Source organism: Myodes glareolus, chromosome X (assembly GCF_982192425.1).
Source record: "Myodes glareolus chromosome X, mMyoGla1.1, whole genome shotgun sequence".
In the NCBI taxonomy this organism is placed as follows: domain Eukaryota; kingdom Metazoa; phylum Chordata; class Mammalia; order Rodentia; family Cricetidae; genus Myodes; species Myodes glareolus.
Window position 1 is genome coordinate 147,103,866 of NC_142053.1, and position 13,692 is coordinate 147,117,557.

General features: G+C 38.3%; 1 protein-coding gene across 1 annotated transcript; it reads left to right on the forward strand.

Annotated features, from left to right (window-relative positions):
- Positions 1-1,240: 1,240 nt before the first annotated feature.
- LOC148117534 (odorant-binding protein-like) lies at positions 1,241-13,327 on the forward strand. The gene is made up of 7 exons (XM_087902793.1): positions 1,241-1,396; positions 1,813-1,952; positions 9,694-9,764; positions 11,180-11,290; positions 11,959-12,060; positions 12,384-12,413; positions 13,030-13,327. The coding sequence occupies exons 1-6, from the start codon at positions 1,340-1,342 to the stop codon at positions 12,398-12,400; spliced, it is 498 nt and encodes a 165-aa protein (XP_087758919.1). The 5' UTR covers positions 1,241-1,339; the 3' UTR covers positions 12,401-12,413; positions 13,030-13,327.
- The last annotated feature ends 365 nt before the right edge of the window (positions 13,328-13,692 follow it).

A 13,692-nucleotide genomic window follows, 5' to 3' on the forward strand; every position in this document is an offset into this window, starting at 1 on the left:
TACTCTCAGCTTCCCGAAGTCGACACCAGTCAGCCATAGAGTGGCGGTGTTTCCTCGGTTTTTTACAACCAATAAGACTCTGGGGCTCCCCTACCTTCCTAGAGATGATTTATAAGCTTGGTCGTAGGATTCCAGTCCTGGGTCATGTCCTTCATCCCCTACTTCAAAGAATGGGTGGGGGTGGAAGTGTTTTGGAGCAGCCCTATGCTCTGGAATAGTGTTTCCCCTCTGGATGATCTGCTGACTCAAATCCCAAAGTCGTAGGGACAAAGTGGTTATTGCACCAGCACTGGCTGCCCTGGAACAGGGAGCCTCTACTTATGTGTGGTTATCTATGTTGAAGCAGTAAGGTTTATGCTAAATTCTAACTGTAGGTTATTCCATGTGTCAGAGAGGGAAGTCGCAAAGGATAAACATATACTCCAGAATCCTAATGATCTTGGTTATTCCTAGAAATTGATAACAAGATCCTATGCCGAAGCACAAAACAGACTTTGGATTTGAAGTGCAAAGAAGTCAACTGGGCATGGATGGTCCTTGCTTTAGGATACATAATCTTATTTTGAGCAGAGTCTATTTGCACATTTTGGAGTTTTTTATAGACTGTTTCACTTGATTTCATTTCTTTTGATTAATGATAACAGTATCTATTGCCAGGAGACATCTAGCAGAATTTTTTCTATTAGTTAAACAGATAAACATTGGTGATATCTCTTGATGCTCTGTGTCATAACAGTTGAATTCAGTGTGCTAGAAGAAAAAAATGTACTCAACATATGGAAAGACTTAAAGATAACACAGGACATACCAATATCTGTATACAAAATCCTTCTTTAGCATTACCAACTTATCTTCTAATAGTGTGCATGCTTTGGCTCATATAGTCGAGCCTACAGTTTTAAATACATTTAACTGTTCTATATTATGTTCAGATTCAGAATGTACTTTAAAGCACATGCCATGGTCTTAAATGAATCCTATATGACATATGCATATGCATTGTGACCTTTACCCACCAGTATAGCTCTGGAAGCAAAATGTTTTCTTAAATGTTATCACAGGGAGAGTTATTTTTTTTCTGACAGGAATGTTCAATTGATCATCCCAACAGAACCTGACCTTTTGTCTAAAATTGTATTAGTTTAGGAATATGAGATCACACACCATTCAATAGGTTCAAAGTAGAAATACTGGACAGATCCAAGTTGTGACGCAGAACCATTGGTTGATTCCATGAAACTCCCTTTAACTAAGTATATAAAAAGCTTAGTCCGTTCAGTTCCTTCACAACCAATATCCTACTTTGAGCTTCTACAGAAGAGCAAAGGCAGGCACCACCATGGTAAAGTTTCTGCTGCTGGCTTTGGCATTTGGTCTGGCTCATGCTCATGCTGAGGTAAATTCATTTGATCTGTGAACAGGTTTGGTGTTCTTCAACAGCATATTTATGTGGATGTGATGTGTTATTCAGCTTGTACATGCAAGTCCATATTCATTTCTGACTTTAACTCATGTGCACTTTTTCAGTCAGATTTTTCTTAGATGAAACAAATAAAATAAGGAAACTATGGGTTAAAGTTCAGATCTTAAGAGGCCAGCACATGAGTAATTTCAAAAGGTCTCATGTACTAAATGCTATGTAAATTGAGTCATCGTATTACCTTGTGTTATTCTACACCCCTAGAAGCATAATTTTAACTAATAAAGAAAATATTATTAATTTATGTTTCTAGTTATTTTATTTATTTCCAATGAATGGGATCATAGATTTGATGCCAACTCACATTCTAATGACCTTTGATGTTTTTTCAGATTGATGGAAAGTGGGTTACCATTGCCATTGCTGCTGACAATGTGAACAAGATAGAGGAAGGAGGATCTCTGAGAATCTACCTTCGTGAACTTACTTGTAGTGAGGAATGTAATAGATTGGGAGTCACATTTTATATCAAGTAAGCAAATTGTCAACTGTGTAAACTGAGCAGACTATTTAAATTTACAGATTTTAACTTGTTAAACTTACAGACCAATGTTCTATTTCTGGTCATGAACTTGAAGGTATTATTTTCAGAAATGTGATTATGTTATTCCATGAAGATTGTCTCTGGACACCACACAGAAGTTAGATACTGTCTCCAGTTCCTTTACTGTTTCCTTAGAAATTCTCCAGGTTGCAGGCCTATGCTTGAATTCCATGCTCTAATATTATATGCAGAAGATTCTAAGAATATCATTTATATTAATTTAAAAATATGTGTGAGCATTTGGTTTAAAGACACACATGTTATGTTATTCAGTCAAAGATGTCATTAAAAAAGTCTTATACACCCAGCTCATATAAATCTGATTAGTAAAGTATTGTATCTGATGAGCTAGACTCAAAGAAGATCTCTATGACATTTGGATGACAATGTTCAATGAAAGACTGCACAGCACCATAAGAACTTCAAATGCTTTAAATCATTCATATATTCTAGACACAATGGTAAGATTTAGGTTACAAATAAAATGACTTAAAACACAAGCACATAATTCGATGTACTTATTATTGTTGGACTAAAACAAGAGAATTAGCATATTAAAATTATAATCAGTGAATAGTTAAATCAGTTAAGGAAGCCATCAAAGCCTTCATAGGACTTGTTAAAATTGACTCAATTAAAAGAAGTCATGTGGACTGCTGCGGGCCCTTTGTCTCCTGAGTCCTGGGAAGACCAGCTAGCCCTGTTGCCCTGCTGAGCCGTTCTTCCCAGAGAGGTGAGTGCGTGCTAGCCTGGGCAGCCTGCCTGCCTCTCCGGGAAGGGAGCACAGCCCTTCCCCCCTCAGCTTCTGCGGCAGGGTCTTCGGTGTTCCAAGGGACCCCTCCCCTCCCCTCACTGCTGCGGGCCCTTTGTCTCCTGAGTCCTGGGAAGACCAGCTAGCCCTGTTGCCCTGCTGAGCAGTTCTTCCCAGAGAGGGACCCCTCCCCTCCCCCCACTGCTGCGGGCCCTTTGTCTCCTGAGTCCTGGGAAGACCAGCTAGCCCTGTTGCCCTGCTGAGCAGTTCTTCCCAGAGAGGTGAGTGGGTGCTAGCCTGGGCAGCCTGCCTGCCTCTCCGGGAAGGGAGCACAGCCCTGCCCCCTTCAGCTTCTGCAGCAGGGTCTTCGGTGTTCCAAGGGACCCCTCCAATCCCCCCACTGCTGCGGGCCCTTTGTCTCCTGAGTCCTGGGAAGACCAGCTAGCCCTGTTGCCCTGCTGAGTCGTTCTTCCCAGAGAGGTGAGTGCGTGCTAGCCTGGGCAGCCTGCCTGCCTCTCCGGGAAGGGAGCACAGCCCTTCCCCCCTCAGCTTCTGTGGCAGGGTCTTCGGTGTTCCAAGGGACCCCTCCCCTCCCCCCACTGCTGCGGGCCCTTTGTCTCCTGAGTCCTGGGAAGACCAGCTAGCCCTGTTGCCCAGCTGAGCAGTTCTTCCCAGAGAGGGCTGAGGAGCTCTATCCAGAGAGTGCTGTGAAGTCCTACCCAGGGAGTGCTAAGGAGTTCTATCCAGAAAGTGCTGAGGAGTTTCATCCAGAGTGGGGGAGATGGGCAGGCGCCAATGCAAGAATTCCTCCAACAACCTGAAAGGCAACATGACATCGCCAGAATCCAGGGAGCTCGAAACTAGAAGAATTGAACACCCTACTCCAGAAGAAATAGAAGAAATCGACTCTAAGCGCTTCTTTATGAAAATAATAGAGGAACTTAAACAGGAGGTGAAAATCTGTCGTAAAGAAATGGAAGATAAGTATAACAAAAAATTGAGGAAATGAGTAAAGAAATGGAAGAGAAATATACCAAAAAGTTTGAAGAAATGAGTAAATCCGTAAATGAAATTCTGGGAAACCAAGAAAAAACAATCAAACAGGTAATAGAAACAGTTCAAGATTTGAAAACTGAAATGGAGTCAATGAAGAAATCACAAACCGAGGGCCGGCTGGCTATGGAAAATCTGGGTAAACGAACAGAGACTTCAGAAACAAGCCTAACCAATAGAATACAAGAGATAGAAGAGAGAATCTCAGACTCTGAGGACACCATAGAGAAATTAAACACTCTGTCCAAAGAAAACAGCAAATCCAACAAATTCTCATCACAAAACATTCAGGAACTGTGGGACACAATAAAAAAACCAAATCTAAGAATAATAGGAGTAGAAGAAGGAGAAGAATTGCATTTTAAGATCCAGAAAATATACTCAACAAAATTATAGAAGAAAACTTTCCCATCCTAAAGAACGATATTCCTATGAAGGTTCAAGAAGCATACAGAACACCGAATAGACTGGATCAGAAAAAAACATCCCCTCGTCATATAATAATCAAAACACAAAGCATTCAGACTAAAGAAAGGATATTGAGAGCTGCAAAGGAAAAAGGTCAAGTAACTTATAAAGGTAAACTTATCAGACTTACACCAGACTTCTCGATGGAAACCATGAAAGCCAGAAGGTCCTGGATAGAGGTACTGCAGAAACTAAGAGACAATGGATGCAAACCCAGGCTACTTTACCCAGCCAAGCTATTGTTCACTATCAACGGAGAAAACAAAATATTCCAGGATAAAAACAAATTTAAACAATACGTAGCTACTAATCCAGCCTTACAGAGAATACTAGAAGGAAAATCACAACCCAAGGAATCCAACATTCCCAACACTGCCTACATTAACTCAGACATCTAGCGACCCTTCACAAGCACAAATCAAAGAAGGAAAACACATACACGCTACTACCCAAAAAAAAAAAATGACCGGAGTCATCGATCACTGGTCATTAATATCACTTAATATCAATGGTCTCAACTCACCTATAAAGAGGCACAGACTTAGAGATTGGATATGAAAACAGGATCCAACATTCTGCTGTCTACAAGAAACACACCTCAACCACAAAGACAGACACCTACTCAGAGTAAAGGGTTGGGAAAAGGTTTTCCAAGCAAATGGACCTAAGAAACAAGCGGGCGTGGCCATTCTAATATCTAACAAAATCGACTTCAAACTAAAATCAATCAGAAGAGATGGAGATGGACATTTCATACTCATAACAGGAACAATTCATCAGGAAGAAGTCTCAATCTTGAATATCTATGCCCCTAATATAAAGGCACCCACATATGTAAAAGAAACTCTTCTAGAACTCAAGGCAGTCATCAAACCACACACACTAATAGTAGGAGACTTCAACACTCCTCTCTCACCAATGGACAGGTCAAACAGACAGAAACCTAACAGAGAAATAAGAGATTTACTGGAGGTACTAAATCAAATGGACTTAACAGACATCTATAGAACACTCCACCCTAATAGGAAAGAGTATACCTTCTTCTCTGCAGCTCATGGAACCTTCTCGAAAATTGACCACATACTTGGTAACAAAGCAAACTTCCACAGATACAAAAAATATTAGTGACCACCTGTGTCTTGTCAGATCACCATGGATTAAAATTAGAATTCAACAACAATGGTACCCCCACGAAGCCAACAAACTCATGGAAGTTGAACAGTCAACTACTAAATCACCCCTGGGTCAAGGAAGAAATAAAGAAAGAAATTAAAGTCTTCCTTGAATATAATGAAAACAAAGACACAACGTATTCAAACCTATGGGACACAATGAAAGCAGTGCTAAGAGGAAAGTTCATAGCACTAAGTGCCCACCTAAAGAAAACAGAGAAAGCACACATTGGAGACTTAACAACACACTTGAAAGCTCTAGAAAAAAAAAGAAGCTGATTTACCCAGGAGGAGTAGAAGACTGGAAATAATCAAACTGAGGGCTGAAATCAACAAAATAGAAACACAGAAAACAATTCAAAGAATCAATGAAGCAAAAAGCTGGTTCTTGGAGAAAATTAACAAGATTGACAAACCCCTATCCAAACTAATCAAACGGCAGAGAGAGAACTTGCAAATTAATAGGATCAGAAATGAAAAGGGGGACATAACCACAGACACAGAGGAAATTCAGAGAATCATTAGATCTTACTACGAAAGTTTATATGCCACAAAGTTGGAAAATGTAAAAGAAATGGACATTTTTTTAGATAAGTACCATATACCAAAGTTGAACCAAGACCAGGTGAACAATCTAAATAGACCTGTTAGTCGTGAAGAACTAGAAGCTGTTATCAAAAATCTTCCTACCAAAAAAAGCCCAGGACCAGATGGTTTCAATGCAGAATTCTACCAGAACTTCCAGGAAGAGCTAATACCTATACTCCTTAATGTATTCCACAATATAGAAAAAGAAAAGTCACTGCCAAACTCCTTTTATGAAGCTACAGTTACCCTAATACCAAAACCACACAAAGACACAACCAAGAAAGAGAATTACAGGCCAATCTCACTCATGAACATCGACGCGAAAATTCTCAATAAAATACTGGCAAACCGAATCCAAGAGCACATTAGAAAAATCATCCATTATGATCAAGTAGGCTTCATCCCAGAGATGCAGGGATGGTTCAACATACGCAAATCTATCAATGTAATCCATCATATAAATAAACTGAAAGAAAAAAATCATATGATCATTTCATTGGATGCTGAAAAAGCGTTTGACAAAATTCTACACCCATTTATGATAAAGGTGTTGGAGAGACTGGGGATACAAGGATCATACCTAAATATAATAAAAGCAATATACAGCAAGCCGACAGCTAACATCAAATTGAATGGAGAGAAACTCAAAGCCTTTCCACTAAAATCAGGAACACAGCAAGGCTGTCCACTCTCTCCATACCTCTTCAATATAGTGCTTGAAGTTCTAGCAATAGCAATAAGACAACATAAGGGGATCAAGGGGATTCGAATTGGAAAGGATGAAGTTAAACTTTCGTTATTTGCAGACGATATGATAGTGTACGTAAGTGACCCCAAAAACTCTACCAAAGAACTCCTACAGCAGATAAACACCTTTAGTAACGTGGCAGGATACAAGATCAACTCCAAAAAATCAGTGGCACTCCTATACACAAAGGATAAAGAAATGGAGAGGGAAATCAGAGAAACATCACCTTTCACGATAGCCACAAACACCATAAAATATCTTGGGGTTACTCTAACCAAGGATATGAAAGATCGATTTGACAAGAACTTTAAGCCTTTGAAAAGAGAAATTGAGGAGGATACCAGAAAATGGAAAGACCTCCCCTGCTCTTGGATTGGGAGAATCAACATAGTAAAAATGGCAATTCTACCAAAAGCAATCTATAGATTCAATGCAATCCCCATCAAAATCCCATCAAACTTCTTCACAGACCTTGAGAGAGCAATAATCAAGTTTATATGGAAAAACAAAAAACCCAGGATAGCCAAAACAATCTTATACAATAAAGGAACTTCTGGAGGCATTACTATCCCTGACTTCAAACTCTATTACAGAGCTACAGTTTTGAAAACAGCTTGGTATTGGCATAAGAACAGAGAAGTCGACCTATGGAATCAAATAGAAGACCCAGATACTAACCCTCAAACCTATGAACACCTAATTTTTGACAAGGGAGCCAAAGGTATACAATGGAAGAAGGAAAGCGTCTTTAACAAATGGTACTGGCATAACTGGATGTCAACCTGTAGAAGAATGAAAATAGATCCATATCTATCACCATGCACAAAACTCAAGTCCAAATGGATTAAAGACATCAACATCAATCTGTCCACTTTGAACCTGATAGAAGAGAAAGTGGGAAGTAGTCTACAAGATATGGGCACAGGAGTCCACTTCCAAAGTAGGACCCCAGTAGCACAGACAATAAGAGAAACAATGAATAAATGGAACCTGCTGAAACTGAGAAGCTTCTGTAAAGCAAAGGACACTGTCAGTAAGACAAAAAGGCTACCTTCTGACTGGGAGAAGATCTTCACCAACCCCTCATCAGACAAAGGTCTGATCTCCAGAATATACAAAGAACTCAAGAAACTAGACAGTAAAACTCTAATTCATCCAATTAAAAAATGGGGTACTGATCTGAACAGAGAATTCACAACAGATGAACTTCGAATGGCCAGAAGACACTTAAGGTCATGCTCAACCTCCTTAGCAATCAGGGAAATGCAAATCAAAACCACTTTGAGATACCATCTTACACCTGTCAGAATAGCTAAAGTTAAAAACACCAATGATAGCCTATGCTGGAGAGGATGTGGAATGAGTGGAACACTCATCCATTGTTGGTGGGAATGCAAACTTGTGCAGCCACTGTGGAAATCAGTGTGGCGGTTTCTCAGGAAACTGGGAGTCAACCTCCCTCAGGACCCAGCAATTCCTCTCTTGGGAATATACCCTAGAGATGCCCAAACATACTACAAAAGCATTTGTTCAACTATGTTCATAGCAGCACTATTTGTAATAGCCAGAACCTGGAAACAGCCTAGGTGCCCCTCAATAGAAGAATGGTTAAAGAAGGTGTGGAACATATACACATTAGAGTTTTACTCAGCGGTAAAAAACAATGACATCTTGAATTTTGCATGCAAATGGATGGACATAGAAAACGCTTTACTGAGTGAGGTAAGCCAGACCCAAAAAGAGGAATATGGTATTATTCACTCATAAGTGGATTCTAACCATAGTTAAAGGTCTTTGAGCCTATTATTCGTGATCCTAGAGAAGCTAAATAAGAAGACGAACCTGATGAAGATTTTTTAGCTATCCGCCAGGAGGTAGGAAATAGTCAAGAGTCCCAGGTAACCTTGGGTGCATGGGGGGGGGGTGGGAGGGTTGTTGGAAGGGGAGAGGGTTAGAGAGAAGGGAGTAGGGGAGGAATGGAGAAAGCTCTGTTGACCGGGATGGGGGGAAGGGAGGAAGGATGAATGTGGGATCAGGGAATAATATATTTCAACTAAGAGAGTCATATTAGAGTTTACAGGAAACTTGATTATATATGGGATCCCAGGTCCAAGGAGAGATCCCCAGATTGTTCTCTGGACAGAGGAGGGGGTGCCTGAACCGGCCTTGGCCCGTGACCATACTGATGAATATTTTGCTTATCACCATAGATCCCTCATCTGGCGTTGGATGACGATACAGATGGAGGCCCTCGTTGGAGCACGGAACTGAGCCCCCCAAGATCCAAATGGAAGGAAGAAAATGACGAAGGACTGCGAGGGATACTATCACCCACTGATACAAGGGGTCGGATCTAATGAGAGTTTACCAAGGCCAGATGGACCGTGACTGAACGAGCATGTGATCCAACCAGATTCTCTGAATGTGGCCGGATTTTCTGAATGTGGCTGGCCTGCAGTCTTACTGCGAAGCCATTGACAATGACACTGGGACTGGTTTCCTCTGCATATACTGGATTTTTGGGATCCAATCTGTTTGGATGCTCACCTTCCTGGACCTGGAGGGAGGGGGGAGGAACTTGGACTTCCCACAGGGCAGGAGACCCTGACTGCCCTTGGGGACAAAGAGGGAGGAGAAGAGGGAGGGGGGGGGAGTGGGAGGGTGTTGGGAGGAGGGGCATAAATGGAAAAAAAAAATAAAAGAAGTCATGTGCATGATTACAAACAATGATCTTCTCTAAACAAGAATTAGGAGAAGTGAGGTAAACATAGGCACTTCTGTTCCAGCTCTGTACACTGTTCATAAGGTTCACTATAATACTTGAAAGTCTTTAATACAAATTAAAATGTCATGAAGAATAAAGAATCATTATTCCGTTTAATTTTTTAGGGCGAATGGTCAATGTACAAAGACCAAAGTCATTGGGAATAGGCAAGAAGATGGCAAGTACAGAGCACAGTGTAAGTTTGGGATTTGGGAGTTTTCTCTGAACAAAAGCCTTGTGGGTGTGCCCATACAAGTTGACACTTCAGCTACCCATAGGTACATAAATCTAGAAAAAAAATCTGTTACTTGGAAATTTATCAACCTTTCCAACCAACTGAGATACAAAGTCAGATTACATGGTTGGTCTTCTGAAGTTTACATGGTGAAGAACACTATGGCCTGAAGATGTGAGTAATGCTAGCAAAATATCTCCAAATAGTTTCCTGCATGAAACTTTACTTCCAGATAATGTTCAGTGTCTTTTCTTACATACAGTATCTTGGTTTGTTATTGAACAGGCCTGACACTCACTCTCTGGCCTTGAACGTATTTGCAAACTTCATGCCTCAGGCTATCAAGTACTCATAGGCATTATCTATCATCCTTGATTCATAGAGGATTTAAATTACCATTGTCATTTTAAAGATTCCTATTCTCATATTTTGTTGAGATCATAACATTAATACCATTGTTTGATAAACTCAATTTTGAAAAGCAGTTAGGGGAAAGTCTGTTTATGAATTTCAGACTGACTCTTTCAATTTTGTAAAAATTCCTAAATTAATAGCAACAGGGTTTACCTGAATTATAACTGGTGTGTCTTTTGGTTTGATTTTAAATGAACAGAGTGTGCATTCTTCTAGAAAGTCTATTGTTTCCTAAACTTTACATGGATATTAAAAAGCAGTCCTGTAATTGAAAATGTCCAGATCCTAAAATACTACTATTTTCAGTGAAAAACTTTTATCAGTGTCAGTAAGTGTAAATTTCACACACACACCACACACGCACACACACACACACACACACACACACACACACACACACAGCTGACGAGAGAGGGATAGAATGGTATATGTACATAGAGCATTCACACACAGAGATAGACACACATACACTTTGAATGTCTAGTAAACATGATATGTTCATTTTTATATCTTTTCCATCAATAGTCGTACAACATGAAAACTTTTGTGCATATTTCTCATTACTATGGTCTCTTTTTGCATATGTATTCATTTGCCCACCAGGTATTACCATGGTAGGACACCAAAGTTTTATAGGTTTGAGAAATTGATATGTGATCTTTTGAATCTGTTTGAAAGGGGAAGGAATACCCACCAGAGTGATCCCAGAGGTCTTGACACAATGAATTCAGAGAAAAAGGAAAGTATCTGTACCTAGGATTCGATATCATGTCTAAAGAACATTATGATGGGATATGCAAAATTAATTATTGTAGGAATATCTTTGCACACATTTGTCATATGATAGTGAATCAGACATGATTGATAGAGTTAGGGTAAAAATTAATGTTTAGTCAACAGGGGATATCAAACAAAGTAGCAAAATGAGTGACATTCATTTTGAAATGTTGCTGTTATTACAGTTGAAGGTGACAATACATTTGGACCTGTGTATGCAACACCAGAGTTTACAATCTTTGCCAACCATAATGTGGATAGAACTGGCCAGACTACAAATGTGATTTATGTTTATGGTAAGAATGGAAGTGGGTTTTTAAAACAGTAAAAAAAAATATCACCCTGAAAATAAGAATCAAGTCAAATTCACCCTCCAAATACAGTATCGTGATATTTTCAAACTCCCATCCACTAAATAACAATCTGATTGTTTTGTGGATGACCTTTTACATTATAGTGTAATTTGAATATCATGGTCATTGAAGACTTAGAGTGATGAGTGAGGCCATTGGAAGTGTTTATGTACCTATTTCCTCACAGGAAAAAGAGGAACAAATATTTTTTACAAAGTTCAAACCATTTTGATTGCCATTTAAACAAGTGTGTACCTAATTAAAACATAGACTCTAGAGTATAGACTTGGAAGAAATGTGAGGATTCCATTGACAGGCATCCATGACTTTCTTGGGTCATGTTTTGGAAAGTGGGTAGGATTGAGATGAGTGAACTCTCTGGAGAAGTTTTTTTTTTATTTTTTGATACATCATGAAAGACTGAAAATTGATGTCATACTGCCATTTAGACTTTATTAAATGTGTTCATGAAATTTGGGGAAAATTATTATTGCCTGTATTGACCGACCCAGGATAGATGAAATTGGAACAGTTGGGAAACTAAGGAAGCAATGTAATTTCTGAAGAATTCTACTGAACATATCTCTGACATTCTCATTCCCACAATATAGGAAAAGGTCATCCTTTGACTCCTGAACAATATGAAAAAATTGAGGAATTTGCTAAGATCTTGAACATTCCAAGAGAAAACATTCAAGATGTTCAGGCTACAGGTAACCTCAGTGATTATTATTATGGCCATAGCTTTTCTAAATACCTAAACCCATATTTATTCATGTATGTTTATTGATTTATATTCATAAATAAATGCAGGTATATATACATACTTAGTCTTCCTATCTATCTGTCTGTCTGTCTGTCTATCTGTCTATCTATCTATCTATCTGTCTATCTACTCAGTAAGATTTCTGATTCAGAATAAATCTAGGCATATGCAATCATTCAGTTGCTATTTCCAGAAATAATTCTTTGGAAGCTGTTCTAATATTCATATGAGAACATTTATGACACTCCTTACTCCATATATTTTTTACAGATATTTGTCCTAAATAATGACCTTCAGTAGGTGAGTAGAAACAAAAGCATTGACTAGACATCTTGATATATAAATTTGTGCTTATTATATAAAAAAATAGAAGCAAGTATGTTACAAAGAAAAAAATAACTCCAAATTAGGCAAAATTTAGATAGATTATTATTTGCCTTTTAAAGCTGAATATCTTACATTTAAAGGAATGAATAATAGAATATTTCTCTTTATAAATCAGTATGAAGGACTTTTTTGTTCAGAATTGCTAACATTTTTACACTGAGGAAAATTCCATCAATTGAATTTGTCTTATATTTGACAAATCTTTCTTTCTTCATGATTGTGGGCTATTATTTGTCACAGTTTTCTACATGTATTACTTGTAAAATCATGTTGATGTTTTCAGTATATTCTTTGATACCTCTCAATATAAATTTGCATGTATGTCACAGAATGTCATTATACTCTGTTTATCATACTCCTATAGAATCCCAAGTGCAAGATTTTGGCGACGTCTAGGAAAGGAACTGTTTATGTACAATCCATTCTCTATATTCTGTATTGTTATATTTAAGTTTGCATTTGTCCATTCTCAAGGACAAAAACTTTTCTGTTCAATCATGTTTTAATTTTTGCTTTCATGTCTATACAGATGACAACAGAATGAGAATTATGCATCATATTCTCTTGACCATGGAATCAGTATCACATACAAATCACCATTTCTTTTTAAATGAATTTCCCCTCACCTGTGAAGTCTAGATAAAATATAAAAAATTGTTGACTTGCCTTTTCTTTCCCTTTTTATGATCTATGATCTCTTTTTACTTTTTGAATGATTAAATAAAACATTTTAAAAAGCACTAAAGATGTTTTGTAAAGGATCTCATCTAAAAACATGTGTATGTTCACTAAGCTAATCAAAATAAACACTCTGGTGTAACAACTGATATCTGTATTACTAAAATCTATTGGAATAGTTAGAAATGTCACAATTATTGATGAAAGATGGACACAGACACTACAGAAGTGAATTGTATGTTCTGCTTCATGTTTACATTTAGCTGAAAATTATAATTTGCAGTTGAAGTATCTTTATAGACTGAAAGATTTCACAAAACAAATTTTTGGGGTCTATCCCTATGTTCCACAGTATTTATAAGAGAGACTGAAATATGTTTTTTTAAGCAAATCAATCAGGATATGCTTAAGTGGTGTACATATGTATGAGTCATTCTCCTTGAAGAATAAATTCCTGAGAATGATCTTCCAATACAAAGTCCTGTGAATATGCATGTGTTTATTACAATTTTTT

What these genes read in the sequence shown, in the direction of transcription:
- LOC148117534 (XM_087902793.1), top strand. Translation starts at nt 1,340, where the DNA reads ATGGTAAAGTTTCTGCTGCTGGCTTTGGCATTTGGTCTGGCTCATGCT. An exon ending in GGAGTCACATTTTATATCAA is followed by an intron (nt 1,953 to 9,693) that starts GTAAGCAAATTG and finishes TTAATTTTTTAG; the next exon opens with GGCGAATGGTCAATGTACAA. An exon ending in AAATGTGATTTATGTTTATG is followed by an intron (nt 11,291 to 11,958) that starts GTAAGAATGGAA and finishes CCCACAATATAG; the next exon opens with GAAAAGGTCATCCTTTGACT.